A 22,125-nucleotide genomic window follows, 5' to 3' on the forward strand; every position below is an offset into this window, starting at 1 on the left:
AGTGTTTCCAAACCACCGATTTGGCACCATTCTTCACGCTGAAAGTAACACGTGGACTATTCTGTCTTACCAAGAAAGATATATCGACCTTTGTCAATGATGACATACTCCTAATATCAGGATTATAATTTCGCGTGACCAACAGGTCTCCTCCGTAACTGAAAATGAAATCTGTGTATTGAACTTGTTATCGTGACGAAATCCCATTAAAACCCCCGTTGACTCACTAGACCTACTGATATACGCTGATAGTAGATGATTTAAAAGTAGAATATAGCAAAATTGGATCAAATAGGTTTAAAAAATATGCTATATCAAATTAGGCAAGAATCTAGGGTTATATAAAACAGAATGTACGAATGTGGACTTTAGACAATTAGACAAAGTTTTCGTTTTAGATGGCAGTCCAGTTTTACAAACGTTACTCAATTAGCATTTTTATATTTCCATAGAGTAAGTAGTACATAAAGTTCGTGTAGTTGTTGTGGCTATGTAGTAAACGCATAGAAGTTCATGCGTGACAACATTTTGCAAACACGACCCAAATGCAGAGTTATTATATTTCAATAATTTCAAAAACACTAAGTTTATTAGCGAAATAACTGGCTCCCTATTGATTGTTTTCACTGCCTCTGCCACGTCAATATAAACTATTAGTATCCGGCATTCATAACCAGATATCGTTACTAGTATCTGTTAATATGTTTAGACGACGTCCTGCAATATGTTTAGAGACGTCCTGCTAACTCTTTGTACGTGACTCACAAAGGTAAATTGTTAGTTTCTAAAGGCAGATATCGACATCCCAGTTATTAAAAACCAATGAAAAAGCATTTTCTAATCGAGGTATATAACGTGTGAAAGAGGTGTTTTCTATTAGCTGCTAGAAATCGGCCACCACGTAGTAATATTTAAAAGGACACCAGGCTGCCATATAATAAAATTTCATGAAACTCCTTTTGAACTCTAATAAATATACTCAAAGCAAAATACCAAGGCAAAATTGTTTAACGCTGCTGCACTTAACATGATACTATTGTCCATGACTGTTGGCTTTGTCCTTCACAATCCTAAGTCCAACATACGCAACGAGTTTATAATTGAACCCGCCCAATGTGCCCGCCACATTGGCAACCCACTATCCACGAACGATAGCAGGCTGTGGTATCGTTTCATATTTTGCCCGCGGGCGCGATAACGCATGCCAACATCGGTTTCACACCTTAAGCAGTTTACCTTCCCCTGCTCTGACGTATTATTTCTGATAGGGATTTAAGCCTTCTGCTCTACTAAATGACGTTGCTTAGCAAACATACGCCTGCGTCTAATTGGGCAGGCCCGCTGTTTGGCGACGGGTATTGTAGGGCCCGCTCACCTCTACTGCAAAGGCTAGAGTGGCCCCTCTCAAGGACCTTAAACGAAACAAAGAAGGTAAAGAGGACCTAAGCCTCCCAAGGCTAGAATTGACAGGGTGTCTCATTGGGGCGCGCCTCACTAATTATGTTAAGAACACATTTGGTTCCAAATTGGAAAGAATTATTTGGTGGACAGATTCCACAGTAGCCAAAGCCTGGGTTCAAGGAAATCCCTTAAACTGGAAGCCATACGTAGCGAATCGCGTAAAAGAAATTCAGCAATTGTCTGATCCAAACTTATGGTTTCATTGCCCGGGGATTCAAAATCCGGCAGATCTGCCAACTCGTGGAACACGGGCTGGAAAATTAATAAATTCAGATTTGTGGTGGAAAGGACCCACGTGGTTGATGGAACCAGAAGTTAACTGGCCAAAGCACGATCTAGAGGAAATAGATTCGGATTTAGTGGGAAAAGAAAGACGTAAGATCACGTTGTCGGTGCAAGTTGCAGATAAAAGGGGTCTCCAAAATATTATGGATCTTAACACCCACGAATCCCTAGATAAACTTCTGAGAATCACGGCTTACGTAATCAGATTCGTAAAAATAAAAACAAACCAAAATCCCGAAAATTTAGCTGGACCTATTACAGCTGAAGAAATGAAATTAGCGGAAATTAAATGGGTAAATTCTATTCAAAGCCAAATTTATACGCCTGAGCTTAGGAATTTAAAATTAGGACAGCAAGTTGAAATGAGCTCGAAATATGCCTCTCTCAGGCCTATTCTTAATGAACACGGGATAATATGTTTGGTGGGTCGATTACAAGAATCAGATATGCCCTATACAGAAAAACACCCCATTCTAATGGACAAAGGGGAAAGATTTGGAAAACTCCTCATGTTAAGAAGTCATAGACAGGTTAAACATGCAGGTGTAAATGATACCATCACCCAGCTTCGAGAGAAATACTGGATCCCAGCTGGCAGACAGTTGGCTAAAACCATAGTTAAAAATTGCTTAATTTGCAGAAGGCTTAGCGTAAAACCAGGTGACACTCCAATAGCGCCTTTACCCCATGACAGGTTAGACCAGTGCGCCCCATTTACTATTATTGGGATTGATTTTGCCGGCCCTATGTTAGTAAAGGATGGAAAAACGACAAACAAGGTTTATATCTGTTTGATAACATGTGCCGTGTCCCGAGCGATACACCTGGAATTGGTGCCATCTTTGACCACGGAGGATTTTTTATTAGCATTCAAAAGAATGATAGCCAGAAGGGGGGTGCCTAGTGTCGTCTACAGCGACAATGCCAAAACATTTAAAAGGGCAGACTCGGACCTGGCATTTATCTGGAAGAATATCAAATTGGAGCAATTGAAGGAATTTTTTGGTACCCGTGGTATTGTATGGAAATTTATTGTTGAAAGAGCGGCTTGGTATGGCGGGTGGTGGGAGATCCTCGTTAAGTCAACTAAAACGTCTTTGAAAAAGAACTTGGGGCTCTCCTGCCTCTCCTATACAGAGCTAGAAACTGCGCTCATAGAAACTGAGGCAATAATTAACTCAAGACCCTTAACCTACATATATAACGATTTACAAGAACCCATTCCCTTGTCACCCGCTGAAATCCTAATAGGGCGCAGAATAACAACCCTGCCGCCGTTTAATCTAAATTCGAAAAATGTACCTAATTCGAGAAAAGATTTAACTAAACGAATGAAACATCGGGAATTAATAGTAAACAAATTTTGGAATCGTTTCCGTTGCGAATATTTAAGAGAATTGCGATCCGCTCACCACGGCAATCCCGCAAAAAACCTTAGCCAAATAAAAACAGATGACATAGTCATTATTCAAGATGACAAATTGAAACGTCATATGTGGAAACTAGGGCGGGTAGTAGAGATAATTAAAGGTCGTGACGGAAACATTCGTTCATGTGTCGTAAAAACATCTAATGGTACAAATATTAGGCGATCGTTAAAACATTTATGTAACTTGGAAATAAACAATTAATTAATTACGCGTTAATTCTTAGGTGATACCTTAAGTATCACCGGGGGGAGTGTAAATTATTGAATTTGTACGCGCAAACAAAATGTTAAAAACTGTAAAAAATATTCATGACTGTATAATTTGTTTTTCAATATTCATGTAACTATAATTTGTTTTTCAATATTCATGAAACCATGTAAAATGTATTCATTTCACTGTATTTTAAAAAGAGAAAAAAAAAGGAGAGAAATATCTCGCAAAAAGATGAGGAAAGGGGAAAGGCCCCAGAAAATGCCTTCCCCTTCCCTCTACCTCTCCCTTGTAAAAATACCTACCAAGGGAGGTAAGAGTGACAAAAAAAAACCTCTTTTTGCTTTTTGGACAGGCAGTCTAAAGAAAACTACCTTTAGAGTAGGCCACATAAACTAGTGGTAACCACATAAATTAGTGGTAGCTCCGCAAACATAGGAGTAGAAAAAACTTTAGTAAAATTTAGCAAAAAGTTCAGCATGAAAAATAAACAGTTATTTTCTTTAAAACAAAGTTAGTTCGTTAATTAATAAATTAAAATTAACCATCGTAAACCAGTGCGATTAGCCTACAATCTGTTTCAGTCCGGATCGTAGGTTCTTTCCCAGCTCTCCTAAACTGAACCACAGAACGTCAGAAGATACAAAAAAGGTCCGCAAACTTGGACAAATAATCTTCAAATGCCGACTCTTGTATCCGACAACGCACCCTGTTTCGCCGAATTTGAAGCCTTCGCTTCACGATATGGAGTTCGACATGTTAACTCAGCCCCGTACCACCCGGCGTCAAACGGATTAGCTGAGAGGGTCGTACGCACGGTTAAAGATCATTTACGGAAAATATCACATCAAGAACTGAATTCCACGCAACAAGGGACCGTCCATAAACTACGTCACGCAAAAAATGGCATTTTCTGACCCCCCGTCCCCCCAGATCACGCTTTGTTACGTTTTCTGAGACCCCTCCCCTGAAAACCAGGCCACATTTCTTAAACCCCCCTCCTCAACGGACTAAGATTTGTCTTAATTTACCAATTTAATTTGATTAATTTAAAAAGAGATTCTTTCTTCTTTTCCACTCAGAAATTTTTGCTCGACTTGAAAGTCAAAGTTCATTTCCGTTTTAAGCTTTTACAAATATCGTTTGCCTCTGATTGAGCTTTAGAGCTTTATTGTCTGGATGTGCTTTTTTATAACCTTCCAAAATATTTCCATAAAGCTTAGTTAAAGGGGCACACTTAGTAGTTTTCGACATTGTCACTTGAAAACCTTAAGCTAATCGAGCATGGGATTCAGATTTTAAAAATGTGCAAAAGAATCGAAACCATTTACATCCGATGGAGGATCCGATTCATCCTTGCTAATGCTAGTGGCGAATAAACAGTGACATTTGAGTGTTTAAGCTGACACTACATTTAGCAGTCCTTATGCGTACGTGTAGCTAGTTTTGCAGTGAACGGGTCTCTTTATTTTAAATGCGCTGTTTAAATTGGCTACACGTAAGAGTAAGTATGTGATCTAGGTAACATTACTTATGATTTTACCTCACTCAACCCCCCCAGGGCGTGTGTTCTGACAAGGAAGGGTCTCGATACCCTTCCGCTTCCGAACTACCTCGCTAGGGATACTGCTGTGATTAGGGTATTGCCCTCCTCTTTTGGAGAGGCAACTGGCCTTGTCATAGCGTCTGCTTACTTTGCACATGATGCCACGGACTCCCCACCCCCACCACAGGAGGTTGCCGCTCTTGTCGACCACTGTGAGCGGCAGGGGGACAGGCTCATTCTAGGCTGTGATGCCAATGCTCATCATGTCACGTGGGGCAGCAGCGACTGCAACAAACGTGGTGATGAACTGCTTGAATATCTGGTCGGTACGAACCTGCATATTCTCAACAGGCACAATGAACCAACCTTCGTTACCTCTAACAGAAAGGAGGTCATTGATGTCACCCTTGCCACAGATAATATCAGTCTGTCGGTATCTAACTGGCATGTGTCTGATGAACCATCTCTCTCAGACCATAGGCACATCTGCTTCTCGGTCGCAGTCAAGTCAACTTCGGTTAAGACGGAACTGCGCAACCCTCGTCGGACCGATTGGTCCGGCTACAGGGAGGAACTTTGCCTCCTACTCAGAGGTAATGCTCCTAAACTTACCTCGGTGCTGGAATTTGATTTGGCTGTTGATCTCATGCAACAGGCCATTATCAATTCCTACCACCATAACTGTCCAGCGAAGCCTGCCAGCCGGCCAAGGCTCGTTCCTTGGTGGAATTCGGAACTTGGCAGGCTCCGCAAGCTCACTCGTAAACTCTTTAATAGAGCCAAGAGGACTGGGGACTGGACTATTTATAGACAGACCCTTAACAAGTACAATAAAGCCATCCGGGAGGCTAAGAGGAACTCCTGGGGGGACTTTTGCGGTAGTATCTCCGATGCCCCCGCTACTGCCAAGATCATGAAGATCCTGGCTCATGATAACACTCACCAGCTCAGCACCATTAAGGTGGCAGAAGGTGAGTTTACCAAGTCAGGGACTGATACCCTAAAGTATATGCTTAAGGTACACTTTCCGGACTCCAATGTTTTTGTCCCCACATGCACCGATGCTCTCCCCGTGTACTTTCGGAGAGCACACAGGGCGGACTGGGGCATTGCCAATAAGATAGTTACATACTCCAGACTTAAGTGGGCTATCAACTCGTTTCAGCCCTATAAGTCCCCTGGCCCAGATGACGTCTTTCCTGCCCTCCTTCAGGAAGGTATAGACGCCATTGGCCCATCTGTGCAGGATATTCAGGGCCTGCATTGCTCTGGCGCATATTCCGGATATCTGGAAGCGCTCGAAGGTTATCTTTATTCCCAAACCTGGGAAGGCGAGCTATCTTGAGGCCAAGGCATTTAGACCCATCTGTCTTACCTCTTTCTTCCTAAAGATTTTAGAGAAATTGGTGGACAGGTATTTGCGGGATGGAATTCTCTCCCATACTCCCCTGTCCACTGCTCAGTTTGCCTATCAGAAAGGCAAATCTACACTGTAAAAAATTGTGGTGTCTAAATAGTGCCATAATGGTGTTAAAACAATGTGCACTCTTTGTGCACCTTGACAAGGTGCTGAAATTATACGAAAATAGTTCGATATTTTAAAAACACCATTAGCTTAAACCAATGGTGTAGAAATGGGTTTATAAAACATAATTCTTTAAAAGGTGTGCAAATGATACCTTAATTATATAAAATAACCCCATCTAATACCCCATTAAATGGTGGTCATATGGCATAGAATTAGTGCGATATTTTTTAAACACCATTCGCTTAAATAAACGGTGTGAAAAAGGGTTGAAAAAGCCTCATTCATTAAAAGGCGCACAAATGATACCTAAACGATGTAATATAACACCTTTGCAAGGCCAATATAAAAGGTGTAGAAATAATGTGAATATAGAGTTATGTTTCGAACACCATTGGCTTAAATAGAAGGTGTAAAAAAGGGCTGAAAAAACCTCATCCTCGAAAAGGTGCGCAATTGATATAAAATAACACCTTCGCAGGCCCATAAAAAAGATGTTGAAATGATGTGAAAATGGAGTTATGCACTCTAAATTAAGGTACCTGAATAGTGTTGTAGTGGTGTAAAATTTATTCTGCACTATTTGTACACCTTAACAAGGCGGTGAAATGGTATGAAAATAGTGTGATATTTTATTAACACCATTAGCGAAAATGAATGGTGCAAAAAAGGGTTCAAAAAAATCATTCGATAAAAGCAAAAGTAAATAGATATCAATGAATCTATTTACTTCTGATAAAAGGTGCTCAAATTATACCTAAATGGATTAAAGTAACACCTTCGATTATACCATTAAATGGTGTTAAAATAATACGAAAATGGAGCTAATTTTTAAAAAAACTTACACCATTGCAAACCCCTATTTACCCCATTTTAAGTCCTTAATTACCCCATTCCAAGTCTATATTTACCCCATTTCAAGCTCCCATTTACACCATTGCAAACCCCTATTTACTTCATTTCAAGTCCATATTTACCCCATTTCAAGTCTATATTTACCCCATTTGAAGTCCATATTAACCCCATTTCAACTCTATATTTACCGCATTTAAAGTCCCTATTCACCCCATTTCAAGTCTATATTTACCCCATTTCAAGTCTATATTTACCCCATTTCAAGTCTATATTTACCCCCATTTCAAGTCTATATTTACCCCATTTCTAGCCCTATTTACACTATTGCAAAAACCCTATTTACCTCATTTCAAGTCCTTATTTACCCCATTTCAAGTCTATATTTACCCCATTTAAAGTCCATATTCACCCCATTTCAACTCTATATTTACCGCATTTAAAGTCCCTATTCACCCCATTTCAAGTCCCTATTCACCCCATTTCAAGTCTATATTTACCCCATTTCAAGTCTATATTTACCCAATTTCAAGTCTATATTTACCCCATTTCAAGTCTATATTCACCCCATTTCTAGCCCTATTTACACTATTGCAAAACCCCTATTTACCCCATTTCAAGTCTAAATTTACCCCATTTCTAGTGCATATTTACCCCATTTCAAGCCCTATTTACACCATTGCAAAACCCCTATTTACCACTTTTCAAGTCCTTATTTACCCCATTTCAAGTCCTTATCTACCACATTTCTTGTCACTATTTGGCCATTTCAAGCCCCTATTCACCCCTTTTACTGGAATCTTTATTGTCGTGTTCAGTGGGACTTCAAAACCTTTTCTATAGAGCTATCTCAGAAGCTTTTGTGTGACGTCACCCATGCTATTTGCCCATAGAACCAAAGTGGTACCAAACATGGCCGCCCACTGCCAAAGCTAAGCCCGTGACGTTTTACCTAGGCACTGACGACACAACTGAGATAGCTCTATTGTGTATATACACGTTGAAGGCTTTTCTATTATATCAAGCTCGAATTAACACGACTATGAGTTGATGCCGTTAAAATTATCCAAATGAACTCTCTTGGGTAACAACTAATGTAGTCAGATTGGTGTTAATAAAGAGCACATTTTACTTTTTAAACACGACCTTTCTTAGGTCTGTAAGCACAATTTTTAAAACTATACATATATTCAATGCATGATTTCAATTATTGCTCATTCGAAAATATTTCATGACATAAGAATTGTTATTTTTATGCTACAGATCGAGATTAATATAAGGTCATTGCATTATAAAAGCGGGCCTTTTCGAGAAAATGCTTTATTTCTTTAGGTCCTTGAACAATAACACTATATTCATTAAGGTTTTTGAACAATAAGCATCTTCCTTTTCCAAATATTGCTCTTTTTAGCCACATCGTATATACGATGAGGCTATTAGTTTGTCCCGCGAGCCTGTGGTGGTGGTGGTGGTGGTTCATTAAGGTTTTTGAACAATAAGCATCTTCCTTTTCCAAATATTGCTCTTTTTATAGATCAGGTTAGGGTTTGGAAAGACATAGGTTAGTTTTGCTTAGGTGTCTTTGAGACCTACGGTTCCAAATGTAAGCATTTGACCTCTTGATAGTAAGCGTATGCATATATTCATAACCTATAAATAATAAACTTATTATCGGTGACAGCGTTTAACAAGTTGGGAAGCCAAAATAAACCTTTCCCAGTCGAGACGTGTGCTAACATTTTCAATAAATAAATTACTTTTTAAACAAAGGTCAATCAGCCAATGAGAAAAACCGGAAATAAATATCACAAATTTGATGACACACGCCAAGTGCATTTTTAAAGGTTAAACTGTCACTTCTTTTACTACATAACCACAATAATTCCTTCAAAGGACATAATATCTATCACTTAAATGTGTACTTAACATTCGGCTCACTCTAAGCCGTTAAGACCTCCTAAAAAATTACACGAAAGAAGGCCAATTTCGGTATCTTAATACATAGACCAAATCGTAACAAAACTTGTAGAAAGATACAATATTAAGACCCATATTATTTAGTGGAGTCTAAATTTACGTTTACACTATATATAAATGTAGTAAAGCTGAATTAAAAAGTAAACACCAAATTTGAAATATTAGTATCAAAAGATGTTCTTGGAATATTGAGATGAGACAGAGATTTATAGCTACACAACTACTAACAGAATCGTAATGCCGAAACATATTTAAAATATTTTCATTTAGAATTCTGTAAAAAGAAATTGATATCGTTTTGTAAGAGATCTTTTCATGCTACTGGCTTTATATTAACCTTGATACGCCTATAGTGTTCGATTCAGATGCAATCTTCATTACTCGTTCTATATTAACTTTGATATGCGTATAATGTTTCAATTCAGATGCAATCTTCATTACTCGTTCTATATAAACTCTCACTTGTGTCACTTCAAAGAGAGACGTTTATCTTATATAATTAAATAAATATAACTGATGTTATTTTAATCGTCAGTATTTTACATTAACTATAGTTAAGTCGATTTATGAAACTTTATTCCTAAAATCATTTTAAACATAGCTATTTATAACGTTTGACTTCTAGCGAACACCTATTTCAGAAGTTTTGTAAATTTAGGGTATATAGGGCGATTGATTCACGTCAAAGAATAAGAAAATACGCAATTGCATGAACCTTTGGTGAAGTCCTGCCATTGGGAGGCTAGACGTTTCTCGAAACCCTAGCCGATCGCCGCGTAAATTTTAAGCCTAACGACGATGATGGAGTAGAAGCCAATGTTGCAGATTGGTGTCTATGTGCTATAGACGAAAGACCAGTAAATGGTGGTGTTAGAAGCCAATGTTGGAGATTGGTGTCTATGTGGTATACACAAAGGACTAGTGAGTGCATGGTGTTGTTGTTAGAAGCCAATAAATACTGAGGGTATTGAGTAAAAGAATTGGCTGTTAGTCAGCAGATGAAGGTGTAACGACTAGCTAACGATTGGCGTTAAATAAGCAATGAAGTAGAGTTTTCGGAATTTCTGTTTACCGCGAACCTGGTCCGGAAATTGCGAACACGTTTGCTCCGATTTGCCAACTGCGAACACGTTGACAGATACGTCCAGTGTAAAACCTCTCCGTGACGTCATCGTCACTCGGAGAGGTAAAAATGAGATATTTGCTTATGTCGTTTTTTAGAGGCACTATATTACGTTAGAAAACTTTTTTGGGTACTCATTCTATGTTCAAACTTCATTACAGTGTGACATAATGATTAAGACTTAAATATTACAATTTGCTAATCGCTATATCAAGGTAAATTTCTTCGATTTGAAAATATTTCGTTCTTCTAAACTCTAAATTTTGCTTAATATTTTAAAAAATACATGGAATTATTGCTCATTTTACCAAACAACTCAATCTTCATTAGATAATCAAATTGTCGATGGTATAGAATCTTCTTGTTCCCGAGAATTTCTGTATTTCCATCGGGAACTTTCAATCAGAATATACCGAATCCAAAATCCGCCAAATTGCGGGGGTTTTAACCCGAATGGTTATTAGCCGTAGTAAAATCAACTTGAAATGGGGTGAACAGGGGCATGAAATGGCTTAAACTGGGACTTGAATTAGACTAAATATTGGCTTGAAATGGTGTAAGTAGGGGTCTGAAACGGAGTAAATAAGGGTCTGAAACGGAGTAAATAAGGGTCTGAAACGGAGTAAATAAGGGTCTGAAACGGAGTAAATAAGGGTCTGAAACGGAGTAAATAGGGGTCTGAAACGGAGTAAATAGGGGTTGAAACGGAATAAATAGGGGTTTGAAACGGAGTAAATAGGGGTTTGAAACGGAGTAAATAGGGGTTTGAAACGAAGTAAAAAGGGGTTTGAAACGAAGTAAAAAGGGCTTTGAAATGGAGTAAATAGGGCCTTGAAATGGAGTAAAAAGGGCTTTGAAATGGAGTAAAAAGGGCTTTGAAATGGAGTAAATAGGGCCTTGAAATGGAGTAAATAGGGCCTTGAAATGGAGTAAATAGGGCTTTGAAATGGAGTAAAAAGGGCTTTGAAATGGAGTAAATAGGGCTTTGAAATGGAGTAAATAGGGCTTTGAAATGGAGTAAATAGGGCTTTGAAATGGAGTAAATAGGGCTTTGAAATGGAGTAAATAGGGCTTTGAAATGGAGTAAATAGGGCTTTGAAATGGAGTAAATAGGGCTTTGAAATGGAGTAAATAGGGCCTTGAAATGGAGTAAATAGGGCCTTGAAATGGAGTAAATAGGGCTTTGAAATGGAGTAAAAAGGGCTTTGAAATGGAGTAAATAGGGCTTTGAAATGGAGTAAATAGGGCTTTGAAATGGAGTAAATAGGGCTTTGAAATGGAGTAAATAGGGCTTTGAAATGGAGTAAATAGGGCTTTGAAATGGATCAAATAGGGCTTTGAAATGGATCAAATAGGGCTTTGAAATGGAGTAAATAGGGCTTTGAAATGGAGTAAATAGGGCTTTGAAATGGAGTAAATAGGGCTTTGAAATGGAGTAAATAGGGCTTTGAAATGGATCAAATAGGGCTTTGAAATGGATCAAATAGGGCTTTGAAATGGATCAAATAGGGCTTTGAAATGGATCAAATAGGGCTTTGAAATGGAGTAAATAGGGCTTTGAAATGGAGTAAATAGGGCTTTGAAATGGATCAATAGGGCTTTGCAATGGAGTAAATAGGGCTTTGAAATAGAGTAAATAGGGCTTTGAAATGAAAAAAATAGGGCTTTGAAATAGGGTAAATAGGGTTTTGAAATGGAGTGAAAAGGGACTTAAAATGGTGTATTAATGGATTTGTTTTACACCTTAAACGTGGTGCTAAATATAGAAAAAATATTTAACACCTTTTTCACTTCATTTGGTATAGTAATGTGATATACGTGGCGTAACCTTGCCTACTTTTAACACCATTAAACTAAGTAGTAATATTAGAGACCAACAGATTTCCTAAAAAAGATGATAAAAAGCACAATAAATGGTGCATAAATGCCTAATATTTCCTTAATACTTGCAAATAATTTTTGTAAATGGCGTGAATTTATCATAAAGATGGTGTTGAAGTACACCATAAATGGTGTCGTTTTTGGCACCGCAAAAAACAGCATATATGGTGTAAGAATGCACCATTATTTTTTACAGTGTACGGAGACGGCGCTCCATGGCATTTTGAACTGCCTTGATAGGGCCATCGAGTTCAAGGAGATGTCTTTAGCCATCTTCCTTGATATTGAGGGAGCCTTTGATAGGGTCTCTAGTGAAGTTATTCTTCGCGCTGCGGAGCGGTTTGGTATTGACGACACTCTGTGTCGTTGGATACACTCCATGCTCACGAATCGCAGGGTGACGGCGTCTCTTCTCGGGGAATCCCTGGAGATCTCCACCGACCGTGGCTGTCCACAGGGAGGGGTTCTGTCCCCTCTTCTTTGGTGCCTGGTTGTGGATGAGCTGCTGGGTCGACTCGGGGAGGGGGGGTGTCACTGCTTTGGCTATGCGGATGACATAGCAGTGATTGTTACGGGGAAGTTCCCTGCAACGATCGCTGCACTGATGAAAACTGCCTTGCATGTTGTTGAGGAATGGTGTAGGGATGTTAACCTCACCGTCAATCCAACAAGACTGTCCTTATACCGTTTACTCGGAAGAGGACCAATGACCTCTTCAATGATATTTCCTTCTTTGGACAGGTTTTGAAGAAGTCCACCGAGGTCAAATACCTTGGCGTTGCCTTTGATGCCAAGCTTACTTGGAAATCCCATCTTGATCTTAGCATCAAGAAAGCCAAAATTCTATTCTGGCGTATAAGAAGTTCAGTCAGCAAATCCTGGGGCTTAAGCCCCAGTGCCGTGAACTGGATTTATACTAGAATCATCAGGCCAGTGGTCTCCTATGGAGCTCTTGTCTGGTGGTCCAGGGTTCGCCTTAAACAGCCCAAGATGAACTACGCAAGCTTCAAAGGCTGGCGTGCATCGGCATCACGGGGTCCATGAGGACTACCCCCACAGCCTCTCTGGAGATCCTTCTGAATATGCTTCCTCTCCACCTCTTTATTGAGGAGGAAGCTATTATGGGAGCCTGTAGGCTCAACAACCACGGCTGGTGGAAGCCCAAGCACTGGGACTTCAGTCACACCAAGCTCTTCAGTGAGTACAGCAGTCTCGAGCCATCACTTGCGATGGTCTCAGACAAGTCTGTTGTATCATATCATTTTGACAAGCCCTTCAGCGTGCACTTTCCTAGTCGCACTGATTGGGAGACCAACCCAGTCCTTGGTACTGGGGGGAGACCGTCTGGTTCACAGACGGCTCGAAGACGGACTCTGGAGTTGGTGCCGGGGTCTACTGCTTGACCAAGAAGTTTGGTTTTTACGAGAGCCTCGGCAACTTTGCCAGTGTTTTCCAAGCGGAAATCATGGCCATTTGTTTATGTGCGGATTTCTGCATCAAGAAAAATTACCGCGGACGGACGATTCAGATTTATTCGGATAGTCAGGCCGCCCTCATGGCACTGAATCAGTGCCTTGTTGACTCAAGACTGGTCCTCAGTTGTCTGGATTTGCTGTGTTCTCTGGCTGCCCGCAACAAGGTTCAATTGCTGTGGGTGCCAGGACACTGCGGATACCTGGGCAATGAAAGGGCTGATATGTATGCCAAAAGGGGGGCTGAGGCGAAGTTCTTCGGACCTGAGCCTGCGGTTCCCATCCCCCATGGCATCATTCGTCATAGGATTCACTGCCGGATGTCTGCACTTCAACTGCAGCTCTGGCTTGACATGGATGGGCAGAGACAAGCCAAGGAGTTTGTCCCGGGTCCTTCTTTCACTAGGGAAAAGGAACTGCTTGCCCTCACCAAAAGCAAAATTAGGCTGGTCACCAGTCTCCTCACTGGACACTGCCGGCTGAATAGACACCTGCACTTATTGGGCATCGTTGATGACCCACTCTGTAGGTTCTGCCGGGAGGTAGAAGAAACCTCCTCCCATATCCTCTGCAGCTGCGACTACCTCGCGGCCATGAGGTTTGAGCATTTTGACATGCATACTATGGAACCTCACCAGTTCTCTACTGTCTCGGCCAATCGGATTCTCCGATTCATCGAGGCGACAGGACTCTTCGCAGTCTAACTAGCTCGGGGCGCACAATATACCCTTGGTATCGGTGCTCGACGCGGCGACGCGTCACCCCCTTCAACAATACAATACAAAGTATATGATCATAGCTTACAGTTTCTACTAATTAAAGGGACTCTAAAGAAGTCGGCGGACCCGGGGGGGTTGAGCAATACGAAAGTCTTTCCTTCTAGCAAACGCAGCGGGGGTCTCGGACTCTCCGAAGCAGGGCGGATCACAACCAATCACATGAGAGGGGAGGATGGGTCAGGTGAGTTTTTTTTTAAAAAGAAATTCAACGGTCCGCCGACCTCTTTACAGTCCCTTTAAGCGATGATGGAATAAAAATTTTGTTAAATTATTGTAAAGTTCGATCTCACGGTGGACTTTGAAACGTTGTGTTTTTTTCTTTTGTAACAAAAGGGTCAATCGACCTCTTACTGACTTCGTAATAAGGTTAATTTTAAATGTGACGTCACGCATCGAAGGACCCCTCCCTCCCCCCTCGTCACGGACCGTCACAAACTTACAAACCCCCTCCCCCCATAAGAGTGTGACGTACTTTATGGACGGTCCCCAAGTGGATTCGCTCGAAGCACGCATAGCACACATTTTGCTACAATATCGCCGAACTCCCACAGAGTCAAGAAAATCGCCAGCCGAGCTAATGTTTGGCAGACATGGGCGCTCTCCTCTCTTGGAGCGAAATGAGCGTTTTGAGAGGAGAGAATTCGAAGTTATACTATTGTGAGTGGAGGGTGAGTGGGAGTGGTAGGCCTTTTTGAAAACAGTAGGCAAGAAAATGAGTGCAACGTTTTAATATCATGAAAAATTGGAGTGAACCTCTTGGCCAATTTTAAACACATATTTTAAAAGAGCATGAGTTTTTACGGGCGGCGTAAAAGGGGTGTAAAAGGGGGTGAGTTTGAAAACCAAACGTTTAGCAATGGCTCGTGAGTGTGAGAGGTGAGTGGGACCAAAGAGGGTAGAAAGAGGGGGAGTAGAAGGCTTGGCTGGAGTGTTCTCGCTTTGAAAGTTTACCTCTAAGCTTCCGGTGTGCGCGCGCATCTTTCTCTGCCCTCTTATTGGTTGAAATACGGTGAACCGGATATTAGGAGGAAAATATAACAAATAAATAAAAAAGAAAAGCGAGAACACCCAAAATGCCAGTAGACGATGATCTCAACATCGAATTTCTTTCATGGGGGTTAATACATCAATTATCACCTCTTGCTGAAAATCACCATCTACCAGCTGAAACATCTCGTCGAACACCGGAAGCTGTCCCTGACCCAACTTCCAATGCTATCCCAAACCAGACAGCGACCAAGGACCGTCAGGCATCCGACGAAACATCCCTCGGGACACCTGAGACCATTCATGATCCATCTTCCAATGAGCTAAACCAGACGACTGCTCCACAAGCGACAGCCGCGGCTACTACCCCAATTGACCATGGACATCTTCGCACAACCCAAACCCGACTAGATTCCGCCGCACCAGTATCTTAACAGCGCCCCTTTGTCACCAATCATCCGAGACCCCAACGTTTCGCCCGAGTCGATATTGTGACTAACGAACTCTAGGGAACCTTTATTATTTTACGCTTAAGTTAAATGAACATTAACGAACTCTAGTATTAACAGTATTCTAATAAGGTCTATGAACTTAAAACCTTAATAATTTTTGTATAGCAAGATCAAACGAATCAGCCTTTTTTTTCGTAGTAGACTTTGCTCTAGCCTCTAGAGTTAAAAAATGTAAACAAAAAAAATGGAGGTATTGTCAAATACGGTAAAATAATAACAGAATGCTTATGTCAGGCAAAGAACAAATATAAAACATTTAGCCTTGACCCAACCGTAAGGGGGAGAAGGTAGATAAGCAGATTTTAGGCGATTCATGTACGGGCTTCCTTGTAAACGTTTAGAACCTTGACTACGGACTGTTTATTAAACCATAATAAGCTTAGTGATTTTATATTGGCATTATTATTTCATGTTACGAACATAACAATACTGACGAACAGTAGTGCGCTTGATATTTGGTTCCATTTTATAAAATAAAAGACGTGAGCCATAGAGGAGAGGTTTATATAGAAAAGCGCCATTTTGATCACGTGAGATGAGATCACATTGTATTTGAACTTGATAAAATAAGGAGAGGAGAGGTTTAAAAAATTCCCCCTCTTATGAGCTGGGAGAGGAGAGTGGCGCTTTGGTCAATACGTGTGACTGGGAGAGGGAAGAAAAATATCAAAAATGCCCATCACTGCTTGAGGGATTCAATTTTATTTATTAAAAAAGCTGGTGGATACTTTTCCGAATGTTTCAGTGGCATTGCGAATTCTATTGACTATTCAAATTACTGTTGCATCTGGTGAACGAAGTTTCTCAAAAATTCAATTGATAGAAACCTATTCACGTTCAACGATGACTCAGGAACGATTGAATAGTTTAGCTTAATCTCAATCGAAAGAGACACAACAGCTTTTTGGACTAATCCGAAATGATCAAAAAATAAAATTGATTTTATTGACAGACTGACTGATAATCAACGTCCAGCCCAGCCCAAACGTTACTCATAAGTAGTAGGCGCGTACAAAAAATATTTTTTTCAATCCGCCGGCATCTTAATAAATGGCGCCCAGATATGTAAAAAATGGTGTCTATGCAAGCAAGAAGGAATTTACTATAAGAAGGCCTAAAAAGGCGTCCGGTGCGCGCGTGATAGTCGACAATCCCCCCTCATGGGTGGAGGGAGGCTGGAAACCAAGGCGGGACTTAATATTTTATCTTACTCCATGTTTTCCCCCATCTATCTCTTTTACCTTCTCGTTAAGCTTTGGTTTGGTTTTTGGAACTCACGAAATCATAAGTATAGTACACTTGATTCGATTTAGAAACAATTATAGAACGAACGATTTTTACGTAGAGACACGTATTCAAAATCCATTAAGTTAGGTTCAAAACCTTTAACTAACTTGTTAATGGAAATAAAAAACCATTTGCGTACCGTTTCAGCACCGCTGGCAGCCTCCATTCTTTGTTTACTTTGCTCGAGGTTTTTTTTATCTAGTCGGAATACGTCATTTGCGTCTGTATGACCTATCCCCACGGGATCCAATAGGAATGCGCAGAGCAATGACGGGCTTGTCCACTAACACCGGCGTAAGAGTAGAAGCGTAAAATCGCGCTACTTAGGTCTTCTTATAGTAAATTCCTTCTTGATGCAAGGAAGTCCGCGCGTTTCAAAAGATTTCACAAATATTTAGTACACTGGTTTCCTTTAACCTATAGACGGGATGAATGGTCTTTTGGGTTCGATTTGTTGCCAAGTTTTTGAATGGCGGCCAAAACAAAAACTTAATAACTCTTCTTTATGGAATAATGTCCACATGAAAAGCAATAAAAAATGTCCCGACGGACAACGCCGAGTGCCTTCGCTCCTAGGGAGCTTCAAAAATATTAGTCATCAGTAAAATCTACCCATTCTTTATAAATCACAGTTATGACCACCGCTATCATGGGATTTGCTCATATGATAACCGCTCATATGAGGGTTTTCCCCGCTACACTTTGTGGGAGCAATCAAATTTTCCAAATTTTTCAATATAATACTTTATTAATTTTTGAAACAATAAAAAATAAGAAACAATAGCATTTCAAATGAACTATGAACAAGAAAATCAAAAAGATCTCGGAGTAGGATGATCATTCTTGAGCAAATTTCCAAAGGGCTTCACTCATTCTGTCTAATTCACCAAGAAGATTGTAGTATACCAGCTGAAAGAAGCAAAAATTTTACTAAATATTGAGCCGATTTCAGACATGTGATAAGTATCAATTGGAAGTCCGTTTCTGCTAAAAGAAAGTATTTTAAATTAAATACTTCTCAGTTCCAATGACATGTTATATTCTTTCCTGCGGAATAAATATCTAAAAGCAATTCATTCATAACGAGTTATGCAAAAGAACGTCACACTTAAATCCGATCCCCCTTTGTTTTCTCAATTTCCCTAATATATAAAATTTTCAATCACTAGTGGTTGCAGTCATCTGAGCCGTCGTAACACACTCAGCCAATATTGCCATGTAAATCCAAACCCTTCCACATAAGTAACGGTACATGATCCTCCGGACTTACCCGACAACCTTAATAACCTAACACATATTCGTGTACATGAATGAGGACCATTATGGCTTGACACTCAGCGTAATCATTGTACACGGCAGTACATTTGACTGTACTAAAGTGATTACGCGTAATCTTTCAAGCCTTGCTCTTGACAGTGCTAAAATTATTACGCGTAATCCGTAACCGCTGAAATGAGTTTTGACCAAGAAGCTCTAAAGAACGGAGGTGGAAATAGCAGTTACTGCAATGCAGTACAACCTTTGGCGACAAAATGAATATGGCTATTCAACATTCGAGGTTAAATGTATAAGTTCTCACACCACCCTCATTTGTTCTTGAAAAATCGTAGAGCTGCAATTTCTTAAATGAATTTAGAGGGAATAAATCGATTAAAAGTAAAATCAGTTGATTGAATCAAAGAGTGATAAACGATTAAGTAATAAAAATATAAAAAAACTGCAATATCTGAACTTCAGTAATATGATAAACCTCACTTATATTGTCAGTTAATGGGTATTAGTTTGACCTGCCCTGTTGATGTCAGTGGCGGCGTCGTGAAAGCGTACACCTTTGGCAGTATAAAAATTTTCGTTCTTCAGTAACGGGAAAGTGAATTGGAGAGGATTGTGGTGAATTGACATTTTTCGTTAGTGTATTTTAAAAGGAAGGAGATTATCGCATTAAGTTTAAGAATAACCAGGGATCCATGTAATTTTAGATGCAAGAATAGAGAACGGTTAGCCTTTACTTCAGTCCGACTCATAGCCCAATATAGAGCGCCTCCATTCTAGAGAACTGCAGAGAACAAAATATCTGTGTCCGATCCGTTTCATTTCCGTAACCGTAAGATATTTTTTTCCTTTTTCCGTTCCGTTTCCACAACTCCTTCATTAGCTCTTCCGTTTCCGTTATATAGATCTTTCTTCCTTCCGATTTCGTTTTAAGTCGGCGGAACGGAACGGACTCCGCGAAAAACGGAAAAAATTCCGTTCCGTGCAGCTCTCTACTCCATTCAACACGAAAAGAAAGTTGGCCCACTTAAACTACGTTTTGATGACGTTGCTAACGAGGACGGCGAAAAATACGTAGTTCCTTTTTACCTCCCCCATCGTCCCGGGGAAGGAGGTCCCTCAAATTACTCTGTTCTCTATTCCTGCTTCTAAAATTACATGCATCCATGGCATAAGATTTAATTGTACTAGTAAGGCATTGTGAAGTGTGCTTTACGTTTGTTCGTATATTTAAAGCGAGAGAGAATTATCGTACTGCCTTAATTTAAATGGCAGGTTTCCTACTCCCTTCAAAATGTCTCTCACTCTCACCCGTCGACAATAAGGATTTCACGCTCTCAATGCTGCTCAACTATATAAACATTCGACAAAATCGTGGGGAATTTTAAAAGCAAAAGGAAGTATTTTTAGAATGGTCCACCTAGCCCCTAAAGGGGCATTATTGACAGAAATTAAGTGTGTTTTTGCCAATCCAATAGCACCACCAAATTTATCCCCTCACTGCCAGATTGAAAGAGAGAGAGAGGGATGAAATGGAAATCCCCATACCTATAACATTGCCTCGGCACCGAAGTCCTCCCAGCCTCCTTGGTACGCGATTATGTAGGGTAGTGCAGTACAGAATCGTAAAGAACCCCCGTGTCTTCAAAATCGAAGCTAGTTTTCACACAAATACAATGGTGCTAAGAGTTAGCACTTGACAATGGCCTACTGAAGTGTAGGGGCGTTCGAAAGGTTCGTAACTAGTTGACCATACCATCAGAATTAAATTTGGAAATTTCTGGGAAAATAATTCACTGGGAATTCACCATAAATATAGAATACCCGCTTCTAACTTTTGTCATAGAGCAAGAGCCCCTTCGTAAGAAAAACCAGGGGCAAGAATGTTTCTGAATTTTTTTTTTGGATTGGGCTATTTTGACATTACCGGTTTCCGTTAAAAGTTTGCAATGGACAACTGTGAAATAGATAAAATATGAAAGAGGCATGCGTAACTAAAATAATACTTTTTCTCGTGTCTGGCGGCAAACGATGAAGAGAAACATATTTTAAAGGATGTATTCACCCCACAATTTGCAAAGCTCTAGAAACTAAAAGCTTAAGCAATCTCTTCTACATAAAGGCCGATTTCTATGTCTCAGCTTTTGCCAAACTCGATGTATGGAGGCTATTGCGCTAAAGTTTAAGTAACTAAAAACTGACGAAGTTTACTTACATCCAATTCATTTTGTCTCGTTTCCTTTTGACCGATTTCTTGGTCAATGAGGGCGCGGAAGTGAGTTTCCATTTTTTCCCGTTCCTCTTCAACTCGACGAAATCTAAATATAATTTGGAAAAAGAATTAAATATTATATTCTGTACGTATATAGTATATAGTAGGGGTGTGCGAATAGTTAGGCCCTGGTGAACTTTTTACTTCCCGATTAATCGCGAATACTTTGACCACCTAATACTCTCGCGAATAGTTAGACCACCTAATACTCTCGCGAATAGTTAGACCACCTAATACTCTCGCGAATAGTTAGACCACCTAATACTCTCGCGAATAGTTAGACCACCTAATACTCTCGCGAATAGTTAGACCACCTAATACTCTCGCGAATAGTTAGACCACCTAATACTCTCGCGAATAGTTAGACCACCTAATACTCTCGCGAATAGTTAGACCACCTAATACTCTCGCGAATAGTTAGACCACCTAATACTCTCGCGAATAGTTAGACCACCTAATACTCTCGCGAATAGTTAGACCACCTAATACTCTCGCGAATAGTTAGACCACCTAATACTCTCGCGAATAGTTAGACCACCTAATACTCTCGCGAATAGTTAGACCACCTAATACTCTCGCGAATACTTAGACCACCTAATACTCTCGCGAATACTTAGACCACCTAATACTCTCGCGAATACTTAGACCACCTAATACTCTCGCGAATAGTTAGACCACCTAATACTCTCGCGAATAGTTAGACCACCTAATACTCTCGCGAATACTTAGACCACCTAATACTCTCGCGAATACTTAGACCACCTAATACTCTCGCGAATACTTAGACCACCTAATACTCTCGCGAATACTTAGACCACCTAATACTCTCGCGAATACTTAGACCACCTAATACTCTCGCGAATACTTAGACCACCTAATACTCTCGCGAATACTTAGACCACCTAATACTCTCGCGAATACTTAGACCACCTAATACTCTCGCGAATACTTAGACCACCTAATACTCTCGCGAATACTTAGACCACCTAATACTCTCGCGAATACTTAGACCACCTAATACTCTCGCGAATACTTAGACCACCTAATACTCTCGCGAATACTTTGACCACCTAATACTCTCGCGAATAGTTAGACCACCTAATACTCTCGCGAATAGTTAGACCACCTAATACTCTCGCGAATAGTTAGACCACCTAATACTCTCGCGAATAGTTAGACCACCTAATACTCTCGCGAATAGTTAGACCACCTAATACTCTCGCGAATAGTTAGACCACCTAATACTCTCGCGAA

General features: G+C 40.2%; 2 protein-coding genes across 4 annotated transcripts in view; one reads left to right on the plus strand and one right to left on the minus strand.

Moving 5' to 3' along the window:
* Positions 1–307: 307 nt before the first annotated feature.
* LOC149704584 (uncharacterized) lies at positions 308–16,431 on the plus strand. Of its 3 annotated transcripts, XM_089867026.1 has the most exons (4): positions 308–5,254; positions 5,317–5,525; positions 5,710–5,903; positions 13,032–16,431. In XM_089867026.1, exon 1 carries the CDS (start codon positions 1,764–1,766, stop codon positions 3,375–3,377), a length of 1,614 nt encoding a protein of 537 aa, XP_089723152.1. In that variant the 5' UTR covers positions 308–1,763; the 3' UTR covers positions 3,378–5,254; positions 5,317–5,525; positions 5,710–5,903; positions 13,032–16,431. The 3 variants fall into 3 exon arrangements, with proteins under 3 accessions (XP_089723152.1, XP_089723151.1, XP_089723153.1); XM_089867025.1 differs by having other exon boundaries at positions 308–5,525; XM_089867027.1 differs by having other exon boundaries at positions 308–5,525; positions 5,743–5,903.
* A 1,624-nt stretch (positions 16,432–18,055) lies between these two features.
* Positions 18,056–22,125, minus strand: part of LOC149704585 (uncharacterized) — a 32,296-nt gene continuing 28,226 nt past the window's right edge. Inside the window, exons 13-14 of the mRNA XM_089867028.1 lie at positions 20,815–20,917; positions 18,056–18,236 (exon numbers count right to left, since the gene is read on the minus strand). Of these exons, the coding sequence (XP_089723154.1) occupies positions 18,165–18,236; positions 20,815–20,917 (175 nt within the window). The 3' untranslated portion in view covers positions 18,056–18,164. The remainder of the gene's footprint in view (positions 18,237–20,814; positions 20,918–22,125) is intronic.

This window comes from Phalangium opilio, unplaced genomic scaffold, assembly GCF_054372755.1.
Source record: "Phalangium opilio isolate 3A_F unplaced genomic scaffold, DU_Popi_V2 ptg000017l_1, whole genome shotgun sequence".
Classification (NCBI taxonomy): Eukaryota; Metazoa; Arthropoda; class Arachnida; order Opiliones; family Phalangiidae; genus Phalangium; species Phalangium opilio.